Source organism: Hemitrygon akajei, chromosome 1 (assembly GCF_048418815.1).
Source record: "Hemitrygon akajei chromosome 1, sHemAka1.3, whole genome shotgun sequence".
NCBI lineage: Eukaryota > Metazoa > Chordata > Chondrichthyes > Myliobatiformes > Dasyatidae > Hemitrygon > Hemitrygon akajei.
The window spans coordinates 115,005,470-115,032,744 of NC_133124.1; the positions used below are offsets into that span (position 1 = coordinate 115,005,470).

A 27,275-nucleotide genomic window follows, 5' to 3' on the forward strand; every position below is an offset into this window, starting at 1 on the left:
GGCGCAACCCTGCGAGCTGAAACAACCTCCTCGGCCATGTCAGCTGACTTCTCCACAGCAAGGATACCCTTCTCCTCTAAGACTGCCCTCATTTCACTCTCGGGACCATCGAGAACATCTTTAGAACTCTCAACTTCTCCAAACAATTCTGCCAAACCAGACAGATCAACCACGTCCAACTTTGGACGTTTTAACAGCTTTATCCGTTTCTCATCTTTATTTCCTACCTCTAGGACCTTTCTCTTCACTAAGGGGGGAGCTATCTCCTCGCCCTTACCCCATTTCACTTTACTACTTTCTGTTTTACCACCCTCGGAACCCTCGTGGTATAGGGTCGGTAAAAACGTCTTGGCCAAATCACTACTGGCCCGATTTAAACTGCTCTCGTTCTCAGCTGCTTTTCTCGACAAGCTGCGAGTGACCGCGCATGCGCGACAGCTTTGGGACTCCAGGGGCGGGGCCACCGTACTCGCCGGTCGGCGGGTCAGCATCATGGCTGCCCAAATCCTCCCTCCTGCTAACACACTTTGTAACAACGCGACCCACTGCTCTTGTGGCCACTTCTGGTTCACTGCCACCTTTTCAAAAAGCAAGAAATAACTATCAACATCCGTCTCCTCGAACGGAGGTACTAATCTCAGCTCCCGACTAACATCAAACCCCTCCTCTCTCTCTATCCCTTGAGCTCTTCGCTCTTGCCTTCGCCTGTCCAGCTCCAATTCATGGATCCTTTGTTTCTCTGTCTCTGCTCGTTCCTTCTCTCTCCCGACCACTTCTAGCTCTTTTGACTTAATTTCATGTTCCCACCGTAATCTCTCTATCTCTAACTGATCCGTCGTACCAGCGGGTACTTTTTCAGGGATATTTTCCAACTCCTCTGCTTCAAACACATTCTCCCCAATGTAATACTGAGTTATGGCCCTTCGCACCTCCCGGTTTTTCATGGACGACTTCACCTCTGCGAGGTTTAACCCCTTCCCCAAATTTAACAAGTCTGATTTGGTGGCCATCTCTAGCGCCTCCATAGTTGGGCTTTTCATAAATTCACCCACGTCCATCTTTGCTGGTTTCCTGTCTGGCTACCTGCGTAACCAGATTTACGTTTGGACTTACAGCCCGATTCACTGACCCTCCCGTTTGGTTTCAAATCCGGGACGAGCACCCCACTTGTTACGAAAACCCCGTAACCAGGTAACTTACCAGCAAAGATAGATGGATCAGCTGAGTCGGATGCTACTATTTTCAACCGTTTTATTCAACAAGGGCACAAACGTATGGTTAATACAAAACATTCAGATCATCAAAACTCAATCTAAAACACCGGTGTAATAATAATCATTCAAAACACAAGCTCGATCGTCGTCTAGGGGTAATGTAGATTTTATATCGTTCACTGGATAGCTAAAAGCCTTTTAGATCACGGCAGTTTCACTTAGTTGTCGGCGGAAGTGTTGCGTTGGTGCACTTTTAGTTAGAAAGACAGAGAACATGAAGCATTTACCCGACAGGTTCTCCAACCTGTAGGAGGTAGTCGGAAGTCTCGTTGGGGGAATGGACTCTCATCTGTGGCTTCCCCTGTAGCTAGGCCGTCTTCCGTGGTGAGGTCGCCAATCCCAGGCAAGGGAAGGACGCACACGAACCCCACCACCGGCTGTAGCTATTAAAACGCTGTCGCAGGATTTCTAGCGTTTCTCCTTCGTGTGTTTCCTTGGTGCATCTGAGGGTCCTCCCCTCAGACCCGCCTTTATACTTCTTCACGAGATCGCAGGTGTCAATCAAGTTGCAGGTAATGCGATCTCTCTCTCAACCAGCCCACTTTGCCCGAGGGCTTTTCAGGTGGTCTCCATGAGACAATAGTCAAAGTCACTTTTATTCTGCTTCTTGGAAGAACGTGGTTTTTCGCACGTCTCTCTCTCTTGATTTCTTAATTAGCAGCAATGCCAACTATTCAAAAGTGCTTCATTATCTGGAAAGTTCTTGGGGAAGTCTTAAAGTCATAAAAGGTGGACTGTAAATGCAATTTCTTTCTTGTTTCTTTTTTGAAAATTTTAAATAGTTTGATTTTGTTTTGTGCTCTTATTTAAAACAAGTAACATTCATTGAAATCTTAGAATAGGAAAGGAAATAAGGTTAAGATTTTTAAAAATAACGTTAAACTCTAATTTCTAAAATCTGTTTATTGAATTTTGCATTTTAAAAATAAACACAGACTGCAAGAATAAATGAACTGTTATTTATATAATGATTTGGCCGTAGTTGCTCAGCTCTGGAGTTCTGAAGTGTGGTGTGGAAGTAATATCTAGTCGATAGATAGTGATTACCATAAGTTGGTTGGATAACAGCCAACAAAAGGAAATTAAAATTATTGATATTGGCTCATTATTATCAAGAGAACAGCGATAAAGTGAAAAGCTTTGTTTGTGTGTCACGTAGGTTTATACGTGTATTGAGGCAGTAAAAAGAAAACAGAATATAGATTTTTTTTACACAGCTGCCAATGTACAATGTAAGTTTTATAAAAACAAACTGCATGGACCATGACAGGGTAGATTGGCAGATCAAATTACATAGAGTTATTGAAATATAGTGACATTTCAAGCTGGTAAATGTTTTTAGTTGTAAGGATTTGGAAAACTTTCATTACTTTGAGTATTTATAGGTAAGGGCTATTTAGTAATCAGATTGGGAAGGAATGGTCGACATGAGCAATGAAATATATGGGAAAACAGTACTTTGTCTTCGGGAGGCAGTGGGAGCAGAGCGGTCATGGAGTGCCAGGATGGCCATTAATGTAACTGAAAATGATCTTCGCACATACTGAGGAGCTATAGTGAATGTTTTTTTTTCTGTTATATCTATCAAAGTAATGATTTTTAATGTTTTCCAGTTGGCGAATGTTCTGGAGATAGATCTATCCCTTGTAAAGGTATGTAGAAATATGTATCAAGGTTCTGTTCATGAGGCATCTTAAAATGGGATTCTTTAATCTCTTTAGAATTGTTCCATTTTTTATTGGCAATATTTTAAGTTGTCCAGAGTAGGTTAAAGTTGATAAAATAGTGTGGTACTACTGTAGATGTTTATGCATCACCTTTTGTAATTTATGCACACATCTCCCAATGCAATAGGCAGTGAAATAGAATTTTTTAATTCTAGTGAAGATTCTTTAATGCCATTTAATAAAAAGGAATTTAACTGATTAATTACATCTTTTGATATTGCCCAACTCAAACTGTAAGTTGCCCTATTATGTATTTTTTTACTTGTTTCTTTTTTTTCTTTTTCTCTCCTGTCTGATAGGCACCACAGATTTTTTTCAAACACTAGGCAGGTTGGCAATATGCATAGTGGTCTCCTGTTTCCATTGATGCTGCTGGACATCTGTCTGCTTCTTGCTCCCACCCTAAATGCTTATTCTCTACCATCGGTGGTTATGTCTAGAGATTCCCTTGAGTCAATGGGCATGTTGCAAGGATGTGTTGAGCACACTTGAAATTTTTCCTTTACTTGGTAATCTCTTTCTATAACAGCGTGAATAGTACGTTGGAAGTTTAACGTTGGGCATTTGGTTTCCATGCCTTCTCAAAGTAATTGAGAAGATCGAAGTAATTATTGCTTCATTACTGATGTATGAGATACTAATGTTGGTTTGGTTCAAATGAATTTGGAGGATAAAGGTTCATAAAATTATGAGGGGCATAGATCAGATTCCTAAAGTAGAGGACTCTAAAGTTAGAGAATATAGGGAAAGATTTGGGAGAGATCTGAGGGTCAATATTTTCCAAAGAGTGTTGTGTGTATGTGTAATGAATTGCTAGAGGTGGGTACAATTCCAGTGTTTGAAAGACATTTAGACAGGTATATGGACAGGACAGGTTTCAAAGGATATAGACCAAATTCAGGTATGTAGGACTTGTACAAAGAGACAGTTTGGTTTACATGGATGTGTTGGGTTGAAGGGCCTATTTCTATGTTAACTCTATGCTCCAAAGTGCTACGAGCCAATACACATTCTAACAACCCCATAAAATTGTCGTGCTGGTTTCACATCATGGGGAACTATAGTGCCATCACTAGCATGGAGATGCTATCAAAGCATATTTCAAATATTTTAATTATTTTCCAGCAGCTGATAGTGTAACCAAGGAAAGCGTGTCATTGCTGAAAGGAGAAATACCTATAATACCTTTTTATTTACATGATAATTCTGAAATTGGTTATTTTGAATGCTTTGTCTCCCCAGAATGCAGTGTCAGTATACTGCCGCTTGGGCTTTGCACATAAAAAAGGGCAAGTAATAAATGCAGATCAGCTTCACCCAACATGGAGGAATGTTCCATCAGTCAACAGATTGAAGTAAGGGAAAGATTTCTCTCTGGTCTGTCTGCAGACAACTATATCTTTGTGCATATCTTGGAGTATAATTTGGGCTAATTTGTGACAAGTCGATAGGTGTACTGAGGCAAGATACTACTTTAGAATTGTGCTGCTTTATTTATGAATGGTTACATTATTATTGGAGGCAGTCTGGAATTTATTTACTTTGTTAATTCCTAAGATGAGAACATTGTTCTATCACCAATGGCTGTAAAGGTGTGAAAAAGACTTGTATTCTTTGGAACTTAGAAGAATGGAAGGATTTCGTGTTCAAACCTCCTTAGGATCCAATATACAGTCAGCCTTCCTTATCTGCGGGTTCCGCATGCGCGGATTCAATCAACCATGGATCGGGAAAACCCGGAAGTTCTCTCTCCAGCACTTGTTTGAGCATGTACAGACTTCTTTTTTTCTTGTCATTATTCCCTAAACAATACTGTATAACAACTATTTACATAGCATTTACATTGTATTAGGTACGATAAGTAATCTAGAGATGATTTAAAGTATACAGGAGGATGTGCATAGGTTACCGCGGATCGGGAATCGAAAAAAAACCGGAAGTTCTCTAAGTCAGAACAGGTACATCCGGTTTTATTTAGTGTCAGTTAGTCAAACGTTTGTCTTAGTATATAGTATATATTTTGCCTTTCTATGCATATAAAACACTTAAGAAATGTATGTATTTCAATAATTAAACCACTGCGTTGTTTAGTAATAATTGTACCTTTCATCGGGCAGGGCCTTCACGTGCTCCATTATTCTCACTTTATCCTGTAAAATTGTTCCGACTGTAGACTAATGCTTTTCCAATGACCGATGGTGTTTCACCTCTTTCCGATCACTTTATTATTTTCACTTTATTTTCAATCGTGATCATTTTCCGGAACAGAAACACTGCGGGCAATGGGTCCCGAGCTCCACCGGGTCCTAAAGTCCACTGCACCGAGACAGGTTAAATAAGGTCCGGGTCCTAAAGTCCACTGACTTGAGCATGCGTGTTTTTGGTATCCACGGGGGAGTCCTGGAGCCAATTCCCCGTGGATAAGATGGGCCAACTGTATTTCCAAAGTAGATATGAAGGGGAAATTGTCAAGGGACATGACAACACTAATTTAAAACTGTTGTAGATAGCAATTGCTTCTCATAGAGGGTGGTGAATCTTTGGAAGTTTCTATCCTGTAGGGTTGTGGAGGTCAGATTACTGGAAGTAATCTTTGAAAGATTGGGGAGTTGAGGTCTGTGTGGAATTGGTATCGAACTGTAGCATGTGGCAGGTCAGCCGTGATCAGACTGAATGATAAGATAGATTTGAGGGGTTAGGTGGTGTGATCGTATTTTCTTTTGTATGTTCCTATGTATCTAACAAATTTGCAATGGCGTTCTATAATGGACTTCCTTTCATGTAGTAATCATCATTTGCATTTGTGAGCTTGTCCGAGGAAATGTTAATAATCAGTGTTGAATATGAGTTAAATGCAACTCTCTATTTCTAACATAAAACAATTTAGTTGTAGATTATTAATTCAATTTTCTCTCATTAACAACATACATCAAAAATATAAATAATTTTAATATCTTGTATTCCTTAGTAGATTCCATATTGAGATTTCTGAATGTGGTAATACTTAGTCTTCAGTTACGAAACCTATTCTGCCAAATGTCACTTCAGGCCACTTTAAGGGTTTCATTGTTGGCATGTGTACTCAGTCGAAAACAGTGCTCTTGAGCAGATGCATAACTTGCTTCAATATTGTTTTATATCATTGCGTCTGAAAAATTAGTAGTGGCTTCTCACTTGTGTTTACTGGGTGCATTGATACAAAATATCCAAGGGAGATCTACTTCCAATCGTGGGCACCTCAACTGTGATTTGGATTATTTATCTTGTAAATTATGTATAATTTATTTTAGACCCTACTCACAGCATTAAGAGAAAACAAATTACAATTTTGGTGTGGAAAACCTTTACCTTTTTCTGTAATAACATCTTTGACATACAGTACAGACCAAACTGTTCTCTTTGTCTTCAATCCGCTGTATATATTTGTCATACAAGAACTTAAGAAAAAAGGAGGATTAGATAGTCAAACCTAACGCTCCATTTAATGATTATGGCTGGCCTTAACTCCACTTCTGTGCCAGATCGCTACGCCCCTCTATTTGTTCATCTGGCAAATATTTATCTCTCACCACTGCAATTTGGGGCAGCTTAGTAGCATAGTGGTTAGCACAATGCTTTACAGTGCCAGTGACCTGGGTTCAATTCCCACTGCTATGTGTAAGCAGTTTGTAAGTTCTTCCAGTGTGGGTTTTCTCCCACAGTCCAAAGACATAATAGTTGGTTAATTTTTCATTGTAAATTGTCGCATGACTAGGGTAGGGTTAAATTGAGGATTGCTGGGCAGTGTGGCTTGAAGCACCAGTAGGGCTCATGCAGTGTATCTCAATAAATATTCTTATGATCCATCAACTGAGGTAGGGAAATCTCTATGTATCTCTTTTTTAATTAACCCGCACCTTGGAGTTATGTGCCCTTGTTTGAGACTCTCCCGTTAGTAGCACCTACCATGATGAAGACAGATGTTTTTTTTTAAAAAGTCAACATGTTTGCTGTTTCTTTGCTGTTTATTAAATTCGTTTATTCTTGTTGCACATACCAAGGTATAGTGAAAAACTTGTCTACCATTCATACAGATCAAATGATTACAACAGTGCATTGAGATACAGCAAGGTAAAACAATGACAAAGTGTAGAGTACAGTGTTACAGTACAGAGAAAGTGCAGTACCAGAAGAAAATAAGATTCAAAGTCACAACAAAGTAGATTGTGATTTCAAGAGTCCATTATATTGGACTAGAGATAAGCCCAATTAGATGGACATATATGGATAGAAGTTTTTTCTTGAGCCTCGTGGAATGTGCTTTTGGGCTCTTGTATCTTCTGCTCAGTGGAAAGGGGGAGGAGAGAGAATGTCTGGAATGGGTGGAGTCTTTGATTATGAGACATTAAGAAGCGCAGGCACAGTCCATGGAGAGAAGCTGGTTTCTGTGATATGTTGAGCTGTGTCCACAACTCTACCGTTTCTTGCAATAACAGGCAGAGAGCAGTTGCCATAGCGAGCTGTGGTGCATAGATAAAAATGAGTGTGGGTCAAAGAGGACATGCTAAGTTCCTTTAGCCCCTTGAGGAAGTGGAGCTTTTTTGGTCATGGCATCAACGTGGTTGATCAGGACAATCTATTGGTGATATTAGAGTCATAGAGAAGTCCAACACAGAAGCAGGCCCTTTGACCCATCTAGTCCATGCCAAAACTATTTAAAATGCTTATTCCCTTCAACCTACACTGGGACCATATCCCTCCATATCCCTACTGTCCATGTACCTATTCAAACTTCTCTTAAAAGTTGAAATCATGTTCGCATGTACCACATGTGCTGACAGTTTATTCCACACTCTCATGACCCTAAGTGAAAAAATTTCCTCTCATATTCTTCTTCAACTTCTCACCTTTCACTCTTAACCCATGACTGTGGTTGTAGTCCCACCCAATCTCAGTGGAAAAAGTCTGCTTGCATTTACCCTATCTATACTCAATTTTGTATACCTCTCATCAAATCTTCTGCGTTCTAAAGAATACAGTCCTAACCTATTCAGTCTTTCCTTATAACTCGGGTCCTCCAGACCCAACAACATCCTTGTCAATTTTCTCTGCACTCTTTCAACCTTGTTTACGTCTTTCTTGTGTAGGTGACCAAAACTGCATACAATACTTCAAATGAGGCCTCACCATCTGATACAACTTCAACACAACATCCCATCTTCTGTACTCAGTACATTGATTCATGAAGGCCAGTGTGCCTAAAGCTTTCTTTTAAACTCTATCTACCTGTGACTCCACTTTCAATGAATTATGGATCTATATTTCCAGATCCCTTTGTTCTACCACACTCCTCAGTGCCCTCCCATTCACTGTGTCAGACCTACTCTGATAGGTCCTACTGAAGTGCAAAATCTCACAATTGTCTGCATTAAATTCTATCTGCTGCAATTTTCAGCCTATATTTCCAGCTGATGTAGATCCCTCTGCAAGTCATGATAGGCTTCTTCACTGTCCACAACACCCTCAATCTTGGTAACTTCTGCAAATTTGCTGATCCAGTTAACCACATTGTCGTGCAGATTATTGATATAGATGATAAACAACAAAGGACCCAGCACCGATCCCTGCAGCACCCCACTAGTCACAGGCCTCCAATCAGAGCGGCAACCATTTACTATCACTCTTTGGCTTCTCCCACAAAGCCAATGTCTAATCCATTTTACTACCTCATCCTGAATACCGAGCTGCATGTGGGAGCTTGTTAAATGCCTTACTAAAATCCATGTCAACAACATCTGCTGCCTTGTCTTCATCCATTTTCCTTTCAACTTTCTGGAGAAACTCATAACATTGCTCAGACATGACATGAAGCCATGTTAACTATCCTTAATCAGTCCATGTCTATCCAAATACTTGTATATCCAGTCCCTTAGAATACCTTCCAATAACTCCCACAGTTGATATCAGACTCATCGGCCTATAATTTCCTGGTTTATGTTTAGAACTATTTTTAAACAGCAGAACAGCATTGACTATCCTCCAGTTCTCTGGTACCTCTCCTGTCACTAAGGATGTTTTAAATATCTCTGCTTGGGCCCCGGCAGTCTCTGTACTTGCCTCCCACAAGGTCCAAGGGAAAACCTTGTAAGGCCCTGGCGAATTATCTACCCTGATTTGCCTCAGGGTAGCAAACACCACCTGCTCAGAGGCAGATCAGGGTGGATAAATCTTTTCACCCTAGGAATACGAAGCTCTCGTCCTCAGCACTATTGATGTAAACGGAAGCATGTACACCACCCACTTCCTGAACTCCATGGCCAGCTTTTCTGTTTTGGTGACTTTGAGTGAAGGTTTGTTGTCATGACATCATACCACTAGGTCCTCATCTCCTTCTTGTAATTCATCAACCTTACTCTGTAGAAGCCCCACATTTACTTTAACTGCTTCTTATTTGTATATCCATAGAAGCTTTTGCTGTTTTGTACTACATGTAAGATTTCTAAAATTCATTTTCTTCCGTATGGACTTCTTAGTTTTCGACTTCTGGGTCCAAAAAAAGTCCAGTTTCTCTGGTCTGCCACTTTAATTATGGTAGCTTTTAATTAAACATTATCTTTTGCCTCCTGTTAACTGGAGGTTGTGTCTTTTTCTTATGTAATCCCTCTTTTAGCTAAACTTCTGCTATCTGCCATCGTTCCTCTTTGACCTGTCTCTTAGAATTTGGCTGTCAGAAAATTTACACTCTAATAACTGTTCAGCTGAGCCTAGTGATATTTGTACTAAATCCAAAAATTTTCCTATCTCATCAAGACAATTTTCCATTCCTTTTTCCTGTATGTACATTATTAGCTTCACTTTCAATGCATGCTATTTTCCTGAACAGATCCGTGCAATGGCAATGTCCACTGAGTTAAAATGTTTCTTTTGTGATATTATCCCTAGATATCAATCCACTCACCAGCATAGTTGAAAACATCCCACCAACATGCATGTGCAATAGGAATTAGGAAGGGAGATGGTGTCCTTTATGGCTGGAGACCAGGTCTGCATAGGAATTAGAAGAATAAGAGGGCTCAATTGGATAGATATTTCTGCAGAATTAAGACTAGAGTTGAAAGTCAAAGGGGTAAATCATTTCGGATTAAAATAAAGGTAAATTTCTTTGAGTTTATTTTGACCGTTTTCCAAAGTGAATTTGTTGAAGAAAGTACATGGGTATTGTTAAAGCAAGCTCACATTATCATATAATTCCGTAATCTTGTCAGATCAAGTTTCTGTTTGAAGAGAATTTCTTCACAACCATTTTTATGATACAGGTCAACCTTCACTAATCCGGCACCATTGGGATCTGAGGAGTGCTGGATTAGTGAAAATCCGGATTACAGAAGGATCACATTAAGCAATAGCTAACTGCCTCAAAACAACTTTAAAATATCATGTAAATCAGTACAAGTTAGATAATGAAACAGAAATATTAAATGAGTAGCAACTGAAATCTTAATAAAGTAATATACTGTACAGACAGATAAAATAAAGGGTACAGGTACATGTACAGGAATTAACTTATACCGAAAAGTTGAGCACTTTCGCTTCTAAAGTGAGGCGTTGATGGCACATCTGGGTGAGCAGAAGATGATGGCATTGGACTTTGAAGTGTTAGCTCCCCTGTTGCACTTCTTTTAGCAATTTTTTGAACATATCTTCCAAGGTAAGCTGTTTTGCATATTTTGGTCTCTTTCTGATTAGCGTATCCTGCAGCATATAAACACTCATTATTTCTTGCTCAGTTATAAAACATCGTTGCTCTAATCCTTGCAGCAATTCACCTGTCAACTTAATTAGCCTGTCAGTAGAAAGTCTCTCTGCTACAACTTCCTCATCTTCATCACTGCTTTCTCCTCCAATATCTTCCTTCTCTGGATGTACAACCATCTGCACAATTTCCGACTCAGTATAATGTTGAACAGTAGGCTCATCCTCATCTATATTCATCCAATCTTCAACATTGTCATCATTGAACCTTGATTCAAGATCCTTGGCAGCAGGATTAGTTAGCTCTTGAGCAAAAGAAAGCAGTTCACATATCAACAACACACACAAAATGCTGCTGTGTTCCACCAGCATTTTGTGTATGTTGTTGTTTGACTTTCCAGCATCTGCAGATTTCCTTGTGTTTGCAATTCACATATCATCTGTTTTTCCTTGGAAACCTGTAAAGTAATTTCCAGTGTCTTCACTAGGTGCAGACTCAAACATTAAACCTGGCCATAATCTATGCCAACTATCCTTCAGTGTGGATGGCTCTACAGACCCCCAAGTAATTAGCAGCACAGTAAATCATCTTTCATATTAAAATCCTTTATAAATTCTTTTACCGGTCTGCCAGCATTAACTGCACTCAAAAGGCGCCTCATAAACAGGGAATGATGCTTCGACTTGAGAGAACGTAATATGCCATTGTCCAGGGGTTGAATTAATGCCATACAGTTAGGTGGCAGGAAGATACCAAAAACATTGGTTTTTTTTAACCAGGAGTTCTGCTTTCTGGTGTGCTGAACAGTTGTCTAAAGTAAGCATTATCTTACAGTTGTGGTGCAGGCCAACAGAGGCACAGTGAGCTTGTGCTTCGGGAATGAAATAATTTTCAAACCATTCTAGTGTGATGCTAGTTGTAATCCATCCGTTTTTGTTAGCACGATAAATTACAGGAAATTGCTTCATACCTTTGAAGGCCCTGGGACGTAACCTTTAGCCAATGACCAGTAACTTACATCTGTGGGTTCCTGCAGCATTAGAGCAGCCTAGCAAAGTCACATGATCTCTCGATGCCTTATACGCTGTTGGCGATTCTGCATCTGCTGTTAGTGTTCTTCTTGCTGTACATCTCCAATACAAAGCAGTCTCATCAGCATTGTACACCTGCTCGGGCTTAAATTTTCATCGGAGACCAACTTGACGAACTCGTTAACAAACTCTGCTGCTGTTTCCTTGTCTGCTGAACATTTTTCACCACACACTGCACGAAACTGTAAGCCATGATGCTGCTTGAACTAATGAAGTGAGCCTTCACTATAGTCACACTCATAATCTAGTCCAAGTTCTTCATGAAACACTTTTGCTTGTTCCTTCACCCTATCTCCAGATAGTTCAACACCTTCACTTACATGAGGATTAAAACACGTTATCAGCACTTTATCTAGTTCTGAACTTCTTCCGTCTTTCATTGTTTTTCTTATGCAGATCTTTTTCTTTGAGCCACCCTCAGCAAAAAAAATGTAGCAGTTTTTCTTTGTTTCTTTATATCATACACTGTGGAAGAACCAGTGTTGTAACACTCACACAAGCTTTTCACCGATACACCACTGTCCAGATTTTTCAAGAGTTCAACCTTTAATGGATAATGTGTGGTGTTTTCGCTTCACAGCATGAGGTGCATTTCCTCTACTCACTGGGGCCATAATTGGGGCCGAAAAAGAGCAAATGATATTAATAAATGTAGGAAAACAAGCAGGAATCGCCTGTCTCCGCTTACAAGAGCGGGCCAACACATGAACAGATTTAGCGCAACCAAAACAATGTGCAGCGGATTGGTATGGTGGCCCGGGAAATTTGAAATTACAGTTGTGCAGAAAATTTGAAATCAGTGCCAGATTACCAAAGGAACCAGATTACAGGTAGTCAGATTAGTGAAGGTGGACCTGTACAACATAAGATCATTCGATCAGCTCTATTAGGACTGGAGAAAATGAATATTAACTACAGGTAGTCCCCAAGTTACAAAGAACTCGTACTTACGAACTGAGGAAGGAGAACGCCGTCCACCATTTTAAGTCAGATCGCGATGCCTTCCGCCATTTTAAGTTGTTGCCATTGACACTGTGTTGAGTGTGTAACTTTGTATTTGGCTTAAATTTTTCTTAGCAAGATTCACCCTGACCCCCTCCCCCACTTTTCTGGTCGGCTGGTGGCGCAGTGAGATCAGCGCCGGGCTCAAGAACGGAGGTTCCTGAGTGCGATCCAGTGCCAGACCGCTCCCAAGCATGCCGGGTTGATGTCGAGCTCGCAACTCAACCTCATAAAAAAAAAACACTGCCACCTCCAGTTTAAACTCCCACGCGGAATATTGAGGAGGATCAAATACCCAAACCCAGCACAGCTCCCCCTTGTCCCATTTAACCTGTCTCAGTGTGGTGGACTTTAGGACCAGGGAATTCAGTGCGGTAGTCCTTAGGACCCAGCGGAGCTCGGGAGCCGGCGCAGGTCGGGACCTGCCGCCTGCAGTGTTTCTGTTCCGTTGACGGGAAGCGATCACAATTGAAAATAAAATGGAAATAATAAAGCGTTTGGAAAGAGGTGAAATGTCATCGGTCAATAGAAAAGCGTTAGGCTACAGTCGGTCAACGATCGGAACAATTTTAAAGGATAAAGTGAGAATAATGGAGCATGTGAAAGGCCCTGCCCTGATGAAAGCTACAATTATTACTAAGCAATGCAGTGGTTTAATTATTGGAATATGTTTCTGAAGTGTTTTATATGCATAGAAAGGTATAATATATATTATATACTAAGCCAAACGTTTGACTAACTGACGCTAAATAATACCAGATGTCCTTGTTCTGACTTACGTACAAATCTGACTTAAAGACGGACTCAGGAGGGAACTCGTTCGTAACCCAGGGATATGAATTGAAGAAACTGGGTTTAATGTGTAGCTGTTACAACCAAGTTCTTGGAGCATTAATTATATTTATATTAATTATAATTATATTGATGTATTTAGTATTTCTAAATGTGTATTTACAAAGCTGTAAAAGTTATTTTTTATAAAAAGCTTTGTATTTTGGCATTTGAGGCTTATTCTTTGCCTTTCCCCTTTACCATCCCTTTTCTCAAGTTTTCCTGTAATTCTGTAATCCCGTTCTGTTTAACATCATAATTCTTTTCATTTGTGTGGGGTGGGATCAAAAAACATTCTTCAAAAATAATTGCGTATGTGTACAGTTTTGTGCTTTTTCCAAACCTGGGCTGATGCCAGTAATACTTGGTTGTTTCATACAGGTGTGCAATCGACCCTCAGAAAATGCTGCAATCATGGGATGGGATGGAAAATCGGAGTCCTGTGCATGACACCACATCAACAACAGACACTGATACAACTAGTCAAGAGGATGTGGGTTAGTGCGGGACATATAAACAGTGCTCATGTTTGATTATTTTCCCCAAAGATATGTCATGATTTATGCTGAAGCTAATTGTACTTTGAAGTTATAGCAGTGTCTTATTAATCGGTAGGCTTATTCAGACCTTCCAGTCTTTCATCTTAAAGTTGTTGAATTTTTTTTCTGATTTTTAATTCAGTTTAGTGAAGTGTTGTATGATAGGATCTTTGTAAATCGTAAGTCATTTGGGTGTTTTTCCAGCTTGGTTGTGTATTTACAACTTTAGTGCATCTTATGTGATGATAATGTTTTTAACTTCTAGCTGACTCTGCCAGTGTGAACAGTTTAAGCTTGCCCAGTGGACACACTAAAAGAATTGCGTTCCTGTTTGATTCAACTCTCACAGCGTTTTTAATGATGGGAAATCTTTCACCGGTAAAGTCCCTTAAAATGCTACTTGTGTCACTCTCTTTCCTTTTTTTTAGTTGATGAAAGAAAGATTGCCTTTTCCTTGAGGACCAATGAAATATTTTTTTGAATAGCTATTGTAATATTGGTAGCTTGGTAATCAATTTGCATAAAGCATGCTTTTGAAAACAGCAATATGATAGTGACCAGATTATTTGTTTTAGTGACATTTATTTGGAGGTGAATATAGGTCAGGAGCTTAGCCTGCGGACTGGGGTATTTTGCAAAGTTGAGTGAACTTGGATTCAGTTCTGATTCAGTTGGATGCATTCAAAAGTCAGATTTCTTATCACTGATTTAGACACCATAAAACTTGTTTTGTAGCAGCAGTATGGTATAAAGTTGAAGTTACTGTAAATTACAAAAATAAATAGTGCAACAAAAAAGCTTGGGGAGGGGGAAGAAACTGTTTCTGAATTGCGTGTGGGTCTCACAGCTCCTGTACCTCCTCCCTGGTAATAGTAATTATTGTGAGGGTCCTCAGTGATGGATGCGACCTTCTTGAGGCGGCACTCTTTCCTCTTCAAAAGGTTCTGCTGTCAAGTTCCACTCTCAAGCACGAAGATCAAACTGACACTCTTATGCAGAATTGAGGGAGTGCAGTAATATTTAAAGTACCACCCTATATTTTAAACTAAAGTCCTGTTTGAGATGAAGAGAATTTAACTTGTGGCAACAAGAAAAGCAAGAAACTTATCCCCTGTCTCTCAAACCTATGTTGAGAGCAACCCAACCTATGTTTCTATAACATGTTTAGCTCACTATCACATTGCCATTTGTGGAATCTTGTGTAGAAATTGGTTACTTCATTTCCTGCAATGGAGAAGTGCTTCTCAAGTTCTTGGCTGTAAGGTAATTTGGGATGCTGTAGAATGGCTGTGTGTAAATGTAAGACTTAAGACTTTTAAGTCTTTCAAAGTTGGATTCAGTGTGAAATGCTAGAGTTGCTTAAGATGTTGTGAAATCTTGCTTTTTCATCAGTTATACCTATGAAATGGTTTGAGCAAATTATTACTACTTAAGAGATTTTAATGCAACACTATTATGGGAGAGTTCTGAGTTCATTTCCGGTGCCATTCTGAAAGGAGCCTCTGTGCATACTCTGGTTTCCTCCCGCAGTCCAAAGACGTACTGGGTAGGTTAATTGCTCGTTGTAAATTGTCCCTTGATGAGGTTACAGTTGATCGGCTTCGTCGGGGTTTGCTGGGGCGGCAAGGCTTGAGGGGCCAGAAAGGCCTACTCCATGTTGTATTGCAAAATAAAATTTGGACCAATTTCTGTGGAGAGTAATTGCAAACATCTGACAATTTTGGTAATGGTTTGTTAGTGTTTTTTGCGTGTTTAATTAATGTTTTGTTGCTTTTTTTTGCAGAACCTAAAGAGTCACGCTGTGACTATGTTTGAAGTTGGGAAATTATCAGATGAGTCTCTAGACAGCTTCCTTGTAGAACTTGAAAAGGTATGTTATTAGGGAGAAGTTACAGTAATTATCCTTGTGGTATTCCCTTTGGTCATTATCTGCTCAAAATGGACAAAATGCACAGGCCTATTGATGGCAAGGTACACCTTATAAATAAATGTGCTCCGGGGCTTTCTGTAGTGTGCTCCGGGGCTCATTTATCCTTCCGTTCTTCTGCTGGACCTGGCACTCCATCCAGAAGCAGAGCACAACTGTCTTCAACCACACTTTATATCTGACTTCATAGTATTGTGTCATGGATCACTGGCATATCTGGCAAGGTCCGATTTATTTTAATGCGATCACTATATCGGATAGAAGGGTAAATGATTTAGTTTTCTAATGTAAACAGCATTAAGGCTTGATAATTACATTAAGTTAATTTAAGTTACATTTAATTACATTAAAATTACATTCTTTTTTTAAACTGTTTATTTCAGTTGCTTTATTGGAAGCTTGATCAGTCCAGTTGGGTGACTTTGGAATGAGGTCTCAGATCCTGCCTCTTGAAGCATCTAGCGTGATTAGACAGATGGGGCTACAAAACATGATTGAATCGTGGGCATCTTTGGGGCCTGAACTAGGTCAAACATCATCCGGCTCACTGAATTTTCTTTTATGAGTATCAAAATTGGTCAGAAGTACCGAGAACCATTTTACTCTGATCAATGTGTTAGAGAACACCGGTGCCCAAAAAAAGAGAGGAATTTCATTTGCACAGCTGGTTTATAAATGAAATTTACAAAAGATAATTGGATACATAATTGAATATTTGCCAGTGCTGGCAAGGAAAGGAGGAAGAATAGAACTAATTGATAAGAGTTCGAAGGACTCCAGTATTTGAGGAATTGCCACCTCCGATGCTGTAGAATTACTTGATCAGTGACTCTGTATTTTATGGAAAGGTTATTTTAATATGATTAACTCAATAGCATAATTATGAAGTGAATAGAATGCGCACTAATGAAGATATGAACAGGAAATTTAAATCTGTAGACAATATTAAAGATGACAAAGAGCTGAGTAAGCCTTCAAATGTTGAAGCAACGACAAAGCTGTGGTCACTTGAGCATTTTATTTCTTTTTCAAAATAGTGGGTGTTGAGTTGAGGGAGAGAAATCTAGAGCTTGTGTATTGGCATCTCAAGCCAACAATGGAACCAAGGGATTACGCTAAATGAGAGTAATGGAGGAGTACTGCTGGACCTGGTGTTGATTGGAGGAGGGACCCCATGATCAGAGGATAATCAATATACAAGAAATGTCAGGTTATTAAAAAGTGAGCTTCAATAGATGTAAGTCGATCTGAGTAACACTGGAGTTCTATCACTCAACTATCTAAAAACAACAGTGATCAAATACACTGTTGTACTGAGTGGTTCTTGTACATACCAGGTGAATATTTATGGTACAAGCTGAAAGACATGAAAGGAATGTGGTGCAGGAAATGTACATGCTGATGGTGTTTCTTGGTTACATACTGCCCTTGTCCGAGATGGTAAAGACCTGGGATTTGTGGTTTGCTGTAGCAGAAATGTTATGATAGAGGCCACTGGATTTTTATTCATTCACAAATGTTGTCTTCACAGGCAGGGTTGCCATTTATTGTCCAAACCCTTGAACTGATTGGCTTGCTGGCCCATTCATTTATACGCATACACACTCACTCATAACGCATTTAATGCGACAATAGTCAGTTACACTGCTGTGGACCTGAACTTATGTAGGCCAAACAAGATATTTGAGATACGTTCACTGCTCTGAAATGTGATAACTATCTGGTATTTTCACACATCTTTAATAATTCTACCTGTTTATTTCAGCTTTGTTTAATATATGGACCTAACTCTGTATACAGATCATTAAATCTGCTCTTTGCATTATTCATCAAGTATCTTATAATCTACATAATCTTTCCTGTCAGTTTTTAACAGAAAAATAATATTTACTAAACACAAATGTATCATAGAATATCATGTAATAGAAATTGCACATTTCACATCAAGTATGCTTGCAGGAAAAAGAATCTCGGTTGTTTGTGGTGACATGTATGTACTCTGATAATTCATTTTACTTTGAACTTTAAAGTTTCTAATTGTACATCTTCACTAAGTCACTTTATTTCAAGCATTTGTTTTTAATGCTGTTTATGAATGATAATTGGAGTGTTTTATATTTAAGGTTCAGAACACTGGCGAGGGAGAGGCACAGAGATATTTTGATCATGCACTAACTCTGAGAAACACTATACTGTTCCTGCGACACAATAAAGACCTAGTCACAGATGATGAACAACCAAGCGGTGGTAGGATATATTCTGTGTTGAAATCAATTGTTAAAAGTGCTGAAAAATATAAAAAGGTTAATTTATTGTGTTTAAATAGTAATTTATATCTTAATTAATATAGATATGATTTTATTTGATAATGCTTTACTTTAAGATGAACTTTGAAAGTAGAGAAACTGAGTTTAATACAGAGGAAAGCCTTAATTTGGTCATCTTTGGGGATTAATTTTATTTTGTAGCAGGAAAAAAGTAGTGTAAAAAGGAGGATCTTCCAACTATGGACCTAGAACTAATATGACAAATTGAGTATGAGTGAGTAGTGACTTAGAGGAGGTACCAAGAATGATAGACTCATTAAATGGCATGGCCCCACGTGGGGGGGAGGGGGGGTCAGAATTCGTGACTAAATAAGTAACTCACACTAACAAGTTTTACAGAAAATTGAGAGCAATCTTGTTTTAACCAGAGGATGGTGAAAATACAGAAGTCATTGCAACAGTCGAGCAATGAAGTGCAGAGTACATCATGTGAAGTTAGGAAATGAGGCAGTCAATTTTCTGGACACTGGCTTCCGTTGCAAAATTTTGCTTGCTAATGAGCTTGATTTCTTCGTAGGTTTTCCATTGGATTTGTTACGTTGCGAGAGCTTACTGGGATTGGATCCTGCCACCTGCAGCAGAGTCCTGAACAAGAATTACTCCCTGTTGGTCTCGATGGCACCACTCAGCAATGAAATCCGTCCAATAAGCAGCTGCACACCACAGGTAAGCAGCAGGGTTTAGGAACGGTCTTCTTATCCAGCTTAAGTAATGAACCCCAACTGGGTGTTTTTGTTTGCAGCAATCAAAGTGCCATTCTGAAGATGTTAGCCATAAGCAAGTTCTAGAAAGTGCTTTGTGTGACTGCTTCATTGCACATCACTTTTAATGGCCTTATCTATACGCTGCAGGTGTCTGGTTGTAAACAATGTACAAAACACCAGAGGTTTTAATATTTTCCTTGTCCTGTTGATACTCCATAACTCATGACTATAATTAATGTTCATAATACCAAATGAACTTCAATGGGGACAAATTCTCTGCATCAGTGCACATATTTAGCTACTCTAGAGGAGATTCTATGGTGCATAAAGGATGCAATCAGCCACAATAAAATGTTAATAATAAATGGAAGCAAAGGGTTCAGAAATTAAGTGAGGGAGTGTGGAAGATATGCTTGGTTCTGTTGTTCTAATATATGGTTGAAGTATTTGTAATTTATAATTTGTCTGTAAATGTGCAGTGATATTTGATTGTATGTTAACTTTGATTGTGATGTGAAATGTCCCTGATAGATTGTAGCCAGATGAAAAAGATTGTCCTTGCACTTCAGTTCAAGTAACCTCACTGGCTAAAACAGATATTTAACAGACTGTGTGCCAGCACCACAATGCCTCCTTTCTCTCTCTGCTGTCCTGCCTAAATATATTTAGAAAATTTCTTTGAAAAGTTCTTATTTGGATATAGCATATGTTTTAGATTTTGAATGCAACATTAGATTGGTAACTGAACAAGCATGAAATTGTTAGACTGAAAAAGTGTGAAATTATCTCTAGCTATCAGAAAATCAGGGTTCTGCAGTGTAAGAGTACCAGCACAACGTTCTCAGTGAAAAGGAATCCGTCATAGCTTTTCCTGAATGAAAATATTAATCTTTTAATGGAGGCACTTTGGATTATAACACTCTGAAAGTTATACAGTCTGAAGATGCAGGCTGACCACTCCTCAGGGCATATACACAGCGCCTCCATGGAGAAAATTAGGAGCACCAGGTTTTTGGGAGTGTATGTAACTGACAATCACACCTGGCCCCTCAGCAGTACCTCTTTAGTCAAGAAAGCACATTAGCATATCTACTTCCTGAAAAGATTGAGATGACTGTAGCTACTACCCCCAGCTTCCCATTTTAACCAGCTTTTACAGAAGCATCACCGTCTGGTTCGGGAACTACAAGGCATCTGGCCACAACTGTCTACAAAGGTTTGCAAGCACTGCTGAAAGGATTATAGGGGTTTCTCTTCCACCCATTGGAGATATGTATCAGGACTGCTACGTACATAAGGCCCCTAGCATTGTCAGTGATCCCTCCCTTTTATCCAACAATCTCTTTGACCTCTTACCATCAGGCAGGAGGTACTGTAGCATTAGGACAAGAACTGATAGTATGGGAAACAGCTTCTTCCCCCAGGCTGTTAGGGTACTGAACTCCATGCCACCACCCAGGTCTCATCATGTATGAAGCACCATTAGCGTTATATGAAGGGTCTAGGCCTGAAACGTCAAGAGTGCTTCTCCTTATAGATGCTGCCTGGCCTGCTGTGTTCCACCAGCATTTTGTGTGTGTTGTTTAAATTTCCAGCATCTGCAGATTTCCTCGTGTTAGCGTTATACTATTTACTTTTCAACTTGTGTTCTATATGCATCTTATTTTTTAATTTACTTGTGCTAATATTACTTTGTTTTATATGTGTGAGCCATATGTACTGTGTTGTGCAGCATGCTCTGGAGGAACATTGTTTCATTTGGCGGTATATACGTTATGTGGGCGAATGACAATAAACTGAACGAAATCTAAGCTGTGAACAAGAGGATATCTGAAAGTTCCATTGAAACTGCTGTTTTGCTGCAGTTTTCAGAAATATTTGTTTACTTGTAAATCTTTATTATGAATTCATTGCTGCTATGTATGATTAGATATGATGGCCAATCTTGCTTGGATTGAAATTAATTCCATCTAATAGTCCTATTGACATTGCATTTGCTGTGTGATATATTAACTTGTTCCAAAGATGAAAGTGCAAAATAAAAACAACAAATCAACTACAAAATGGAAGGTTTGCTTGTGCTGCACGGAGATGGCGAGGGGGTAGTTAAACTGGAGTTGCAGGGGAATGGGAACCAGAGCACCAGAACAGATAGAGGAATTGTTGTGGGTAAAAATATTGTTAAGCCTTTGTACAAAGTTGGGTATTGAAAGGTCAAGCATGATGGGACCAATGTTCTGAGCTGCGTATATTTCATGCAAGGAGTATTGTAGGAAAGGCAGGTGAGCTTAGGGCATACATCGGCATGTGGAATTATGACATTGTAGGCATTAGTGAGACTTGCAGCTCAATCTTCCAGGGTTTTGTTGTTTTAGACGTGTTAGAATGGGAGGGATTAAAGGGAGAAGAGTGGTCATACTAGTAAGGGAAAATGTCATGGTGGTGCTTAGTCTAGACCCACTGGAGTGCTCATCTAGTGAGGCTTTGTGGGTAGACTGAGGAATAAAAAAAGTGTGGCCACACTAGTGAGATGATAGTATAGACCAGCCATTAGTCCACAAGATTTAGAGGAGCAAATTTGTGAAGGGATCGCAGACCGTTGCAAGAAACATAAGGTTTTGATAGTTGGTGATTTTTAACTTTCCACATATTTACTGGGACACCCATACTGTAAAAAGACTGAATGTGAAACAGTGTGTCAGATGTGTTCAGGAAAGTTTACTTAATCAGTACATTAACTCCCAACTAGAGAGAGTGTACAATTGTTGATCTGCTATTAGGGAATGAGACAGGGCAGGTGACAGAGTTTGTGTAGAAGAACACTTTGCATCTAGTGATCATAATGCCATTGGTTTCAAGGTAGTTGTGGAAAAGGATGGATCTGTTCCTCAGGTTGAGATTCTATATTGGAAAGAGGCCAATTTTGATGGTATCAGAAAGGATTTGGCAAGTGTGGATTGGATCAAGTGGTTTTCTGGCAAAGGTGTAGTTGGTAAATGGAAGTCCTTAGAAGTGAAATTTTGTGAGTACAGTTTGTATGTTCCTGTCAGAATAAAAGGCAAGGATAACAGGTTCAGGGTACCTTGGCTTTTGAGAGATGCTGAATTGCGGTCCTGGTAAAGAAAAAAGGAGGTGCATAACAGCTGTAGGTAGACCGGAACAAATTAGGTACTTGAGTATAAGAAATACAAGAGAATACTTAAGAAAATCAGGAAGGCTGAAAGAAAACATGAAGTTACTCTAGCAGACATTGTGAAGAAAAGTCCTAAGGGCTTCTACAGATATATTAAGAGCAAAAGGATAGTGAGCAACAAAATTGGTCTTTTGGAAGATCAGAGTGTAATTATGTGTGAAGCCAAGAGAAATGGGGAAGATCTTAAATCGATTTTCTGTATCTATATTTACTCGGGAGACGGACACAGAGTCTACAGATGTGAGACAATGCAGCAGGAGGTCATGGACCTTATACAGATTATAGAAGAGGAGATGTTTGGTATCTTGAGGGAAACTAAGGTGAATAAATCCCCAGGGTCTGACATGGTGTTTCCTTGGACTCTGTAGGAGGCTAGTGCAGAAATTAGAGGGGCCCTAGCAGAGATATTTAAAATATTCTTGGCCACAGTGAGGGATTGGAAGAATAGCTAATATTTATTTAAGAAAGGCTCTAGGAACAAGCCGGGAAATTATAGGCTGTCGAGCCTGACACCAGTTGTGGGAAAGTTATTGGAAGGTATTCTAAGGGACTGCATATGTAAGTATTTGGATAGACAGGAACAGATTAGGGATAGTCAGCATGGTTTTGTGTGTGGTAAATCATGCCTCACCAATCTTAATAGAGTTTTTTGAGGAAGTTACCAGGAAAATTGATGAAGGCAAGGCAGTGGATGTTGTCTACGTGGGCTTTAACCAGACCTTTGAAAAGTTTCCACATGGGAGATTGGTCAAGAAGGTTAAGTCTCTTGGCATTCAGGATGAGGTAGTAAATTGGATTAGACATTGGCTTTGTGGAAGAAGCCAGAGTGGTCGTAGATGGTTCCCATTCTGATGAGGTCTGTAAGTAGTGGTGTGTTGCAGGGATTGGTGCTAGGTCCTTTATTATTTGTCATCTGTATCAACAATCTGGATGATAATGTGATAAACTGGATCAGCTAATTTGTGAATGAACACCAAGATTGGGAATATAGTAAACAATGAGAAAGACTACTAAAGCTGACAGCGGAATCTGGGTCAGTTGGAAAATGGACTGAAAAATGGCAACTGGAATTTATTGCAAACAAGTGTGAGGTGTTGTACTTTGGGAGGACCACCCAAGGTAGTTCTTATACAGTGAATGGTAGGGCAGGGAGGAGTGTAGAAGAACAAAGGAATCTGGGAATACAGATCCATAATTCATTCGAAGTGGTGTCACAGGTACATAGGGTCATAAAGTAAGTTTTTGGCACATTAGACTTCACTTATCATTGTATTGAGTACAGGAGTTGGGATGCTGTGTTGAAAATGTATAAGATGTTGGTGAGGCCTAATTTGGAGTATTATGTCCAGTTTTGGTCACCTACCTACGGGAAAGATGCACCGTTAATAAGATTGAAAAATTTACAATGAGGACTTGAGTTGTAGGGATACATTGAATAGGGTTAGGACTTTATTCCCAAGAATGTAGAAGACTGAGGGGAGACAATAGAGTATATAAATTTATGAGGGGTATAGATAGGGTAAATGCAAGCGGGCTCTATCTACTGAGAATGGGTGAGACTACAACTAGAGGCTGTGTGTTAAAGGAGAAAGTTGGAATGTTTGTGGAGAACCCGTGGGGGAGCTGCTTTACTCAAAGAGTAAAGATTATAGAAGATAGCCCTGGAAATAATGGGCTTATAGAAGAGCTGCCAGTATGTGGTGGATGTGACGTTGATTTGAACATTAAAGAGAAATTTGGGTAGGCACATGAATGAGAGAGGTATGGTCCAGCTGCAGATTAATGAGACTAGGCAGATTAGATGGGCTGAAGAGCCTGTTTCTGTTCTGTACTATTCTATGACTATGAATCTAAATGAATGTGCTTGGCTTATTTAGCCTTTGAAAGGAAAAGGTCAGATTAAGATTCAGAGCATTTCGTATTTTATGTGACTTATAAGAAGTAACATTTCTTCCTTTAAATATTTTAGCACATAGGACCAGCAATCCCAGAAGTTAGTTCAATCTGGTTTAAACTCTACATCTACCATATTACTGGACAAGGACCTCCATCATTATTACTTACAAAAGGAGCAAGGCTAAGAAAACTTCCTGAAGTTTTTCAGGTATTTTTTGAGAAAATGTACTTTCATAACTTTAATGAACAAACTTAATATTTTCATTTGTGTACAATTTGAGCATCACTTAGAATTGATTAAAAATGTAAGGTTCTTACTTCCTTTTATTTCCAGGGCTATGACCGGCTGCTTATAACCTCCTGGGGGCATGATCCTGGAGTTGTTCTTACTTCAAATGTGCTCAGCATGCTGAATGACGCTCTAACACATTCTGCTGTGTTAGTACAGGTAGCCCCGGGTTCGTTTGAGCATACTGCATGCTGTTAGAAAACATAATCTAGCCAGGAGAGTTATTTTTTCCCCTGCGTGTTCAATCACAAAGCCACAATTAACATAATATTACAATAAATTCATACTTTTATTAAATTTTTAGAATGGTTACTGGCAGTGCTTCAGATAAATGTGCCTGTGTTAGAAAATATTGAAAAATCTGTAAAATTTAGCATAATTAATTATCTGAACTTTGGGGCCTGGAGAAAGTTTGTGGTGATTTGGGCAATATTGCTACTTGGGAGTTCAGCTTTAGAAGTAAGAAATATAAAACTATATAAACATATCCCAAAATGTTTTTGAAGCCATTGTTGTAAATCAGTGGGGCAGAAATGTCTTTGGTTGCTGGTGTTAAACTCCTTGGACGACAGTGAAGCTGATAGTGAATACAATAGTGGCTAGTAGACGTTTTGTATATTTGACATCAGTAACTAAAGATCTGCTTCACTCCCCTTCCTCCCATAACGTCACTCAGATGTTCAACAATAAGGTAGTAATGCTGCATAAATAATAGTGTAATTTTAATAAATTGATCCAATGCATTGTTGCTTCAAGGGCTTTGGTATCCATGGTGAGGGAGAAACCACATATGTTCCATTTCCCTTTGATGAAGTGGAGATGAATGGAGGTGAGCTTTTACATCTATTTTTCATTAGCTTTCCTGATTAAAGTAGCATTATGGGAAAATGCAAGCAAATCTCCAATCAAATCGGTGGTAATTGTTTTAACATAGAACGTAGAAGAATACAACCCAGGAACAGGCCATTCGGCCCATAATGTATGTCGAACCAGCTAAAAAACTAATCAAAATCACTCAAACACTAATCACTCCTATCTACACTATGTCCATTATTTCTCCATCTTGCTTATATTCATATGCCTATCCAAACGTCTCTTAAAAGCCTCTAATGTATTTGCCTCTACCACCATAACAAGCAGCGCATTCCAGGCATCTTCGACTTTGAGTAAAAAAACTCATCCCTCATGTCCTTCTTAAACCTACCCCTCTCTCACCTTCAGTGCTTGCCCTCCGGCATTGGACATTTCAACCCTGGGAAACAGATACTCTCTGTCCACTATCTATGCCTTCCATAACCTTGTAAACCTCTGTAAGATCTCCCCTCAGTCTCTGGCACTCCAGAGAAAACAACTCAAGTTTATCCAGCCTCTCGTAATAGCACATGCCTTTTAAATCAGGCAGCATCCTGGTAAACCTCTTCTGCACTCTGCCCAAAGCTTCAATACCTTTCCTATAGAGGGGCAGCCAGAGCTGTTTGCAATACTCCAGATGTGGCCTAACCAGAGATTTATAAAGTTGTAACGTAACCTCCTGGCTTTCGAACTCAACGCCTTGACTCATAAAAGAAAGCATTCCATCAGCTGCCTTAACCAACTTATTGATCTGTATAGTCACTTTCAAAGAACTACGAGCTCAGATCCCAAGATCTGTCTGCACAGCAACACTTAAGGACCTTGTCCTTAACAATGTACAGTCTCCTTGCATTTACCCTACCAAGGTGCAACACCTCACATTTATCTGAGTTAAACTCCATCTGCTGTTTCTCAGTCCATATCTGCAACTGATCTATATCATGTTGTATTCTTTGCCGGTCTTCTACACTACCCACAACTCCACCAATCTTTGGTATCATCCACAAATGTACTTAACACACCCATCTGCATTCTCATCCAGGTCATTTATATACATTACAAACTGCAGAGGTCCCAGCACAGATCTCAGCAGTATACCACTCATCACAGACCTCTTTGACTACTATCCTCTGTCTTTGATGCACGAGCCAGTTCTGAATTCAAACAGCTAATTCACTGTGGATCCCATGCATCTTAATCATCTAGATTAGCCTCCTGTGAGGGACTTTATCAAGCACCTTACTAAAATCCATGTAGACAACATTCAGTACCCTACCCTTATCAATCTCTCTCGTCACTTGTCAAAAAACTTAATCAAGTTGGTAAGGTATGACCTACTATGCTTTACCTAATTAGGCCATGGGTTTTCAAATGCTCATATATCCTATCCCTAAGAATTTTCTCCAGCAGTTTCCCTACAACTGATGGGAGACTTGTAGGTCTACTGTTCCCAAGCTTTTCCTTTCTTAAATGGAGGTACAACATCAGTCACTCGCCACTCCTCTGGAACCTTGCCTGTGGCTAGAGAGGACACAAAGATACTGGTCAAGGGCCCAGCAATCTTGTCTCTTGCCTCCTTCAATAACCTGGGGTAAATCTCATCAGTCCTTGGGGGTTTATCCACCTTAATACTCATAAGGAGGCCCAGTACTTCCTCCTCCTCGAATTCTGAGCACCTTAATGTATTTATATACTCAACACTAATTGCCAGGTCCTCCATATCCTTTTCCTTGATAAATACTGAAGCAAAGTACCGTTAAGTACCTTACTCACTTCCTCTGTATCCAAGCAAATGTTCCCCCCCTTTATCCTTGAGTGGTCCTACCCTCTCCCTAGTTATCCTCTTACTCATGATGTGTATGTATAGAATGCTTTAGGTGGAATTCACCAT

General features: G+C 39.5%; 1 protein-coding gene across 2 annotated transcripts in view; it reads left to right on the plus strand.

Annotated features, from left to right (window-relative positions):
* The window catches only part of fam91a1 (family with sequence similarity 91 member A1), an 80,012-nt gene that overhangs the window by 30,496 nt on the left and 22,241 nt on the right, over positions 1-27,275 (plus strand). For both annotated transcript variants that reach the window (XM_073050472.1, XM_073050464.1), the window contains exons 10-19: positions 2,888-2,926; positions 4,244-4,356; positions 14,039-14,154; positions 14,462-14,574; positions 15,980-16,066; positions 18,247-18,370; positions 18,968-19,116; positions 24,317-24,451; positions 24,578-24,691; positions 25,289-25,361. In XM_073050472.1, coding sequence (XP_072906573.1) covers positions 2,888-2,926; positions 4,244-4,356; positions 14,039-14,154; positions 14,462-14,574; positions 15,980-16,066; positions 18,247-18,370; positions 18,968-19,116; positions 24,317-24,451; positions 24,578-24,691; positions 25,289-25,361 — 1,063 coding nt within the window. The remainder of the gene's footprint in view (positions 1-2,887; positions 2,927-4,243; positions 4,357-14,038; positions 14,155-14,461; positions 14,575-15,979; positions 16,067-18,246; positions 18,371-18,967; positions 19,117-24,316; positions 24,452-24,577; positions 24,692-25,288; positions 25,362-27,275) is intronic.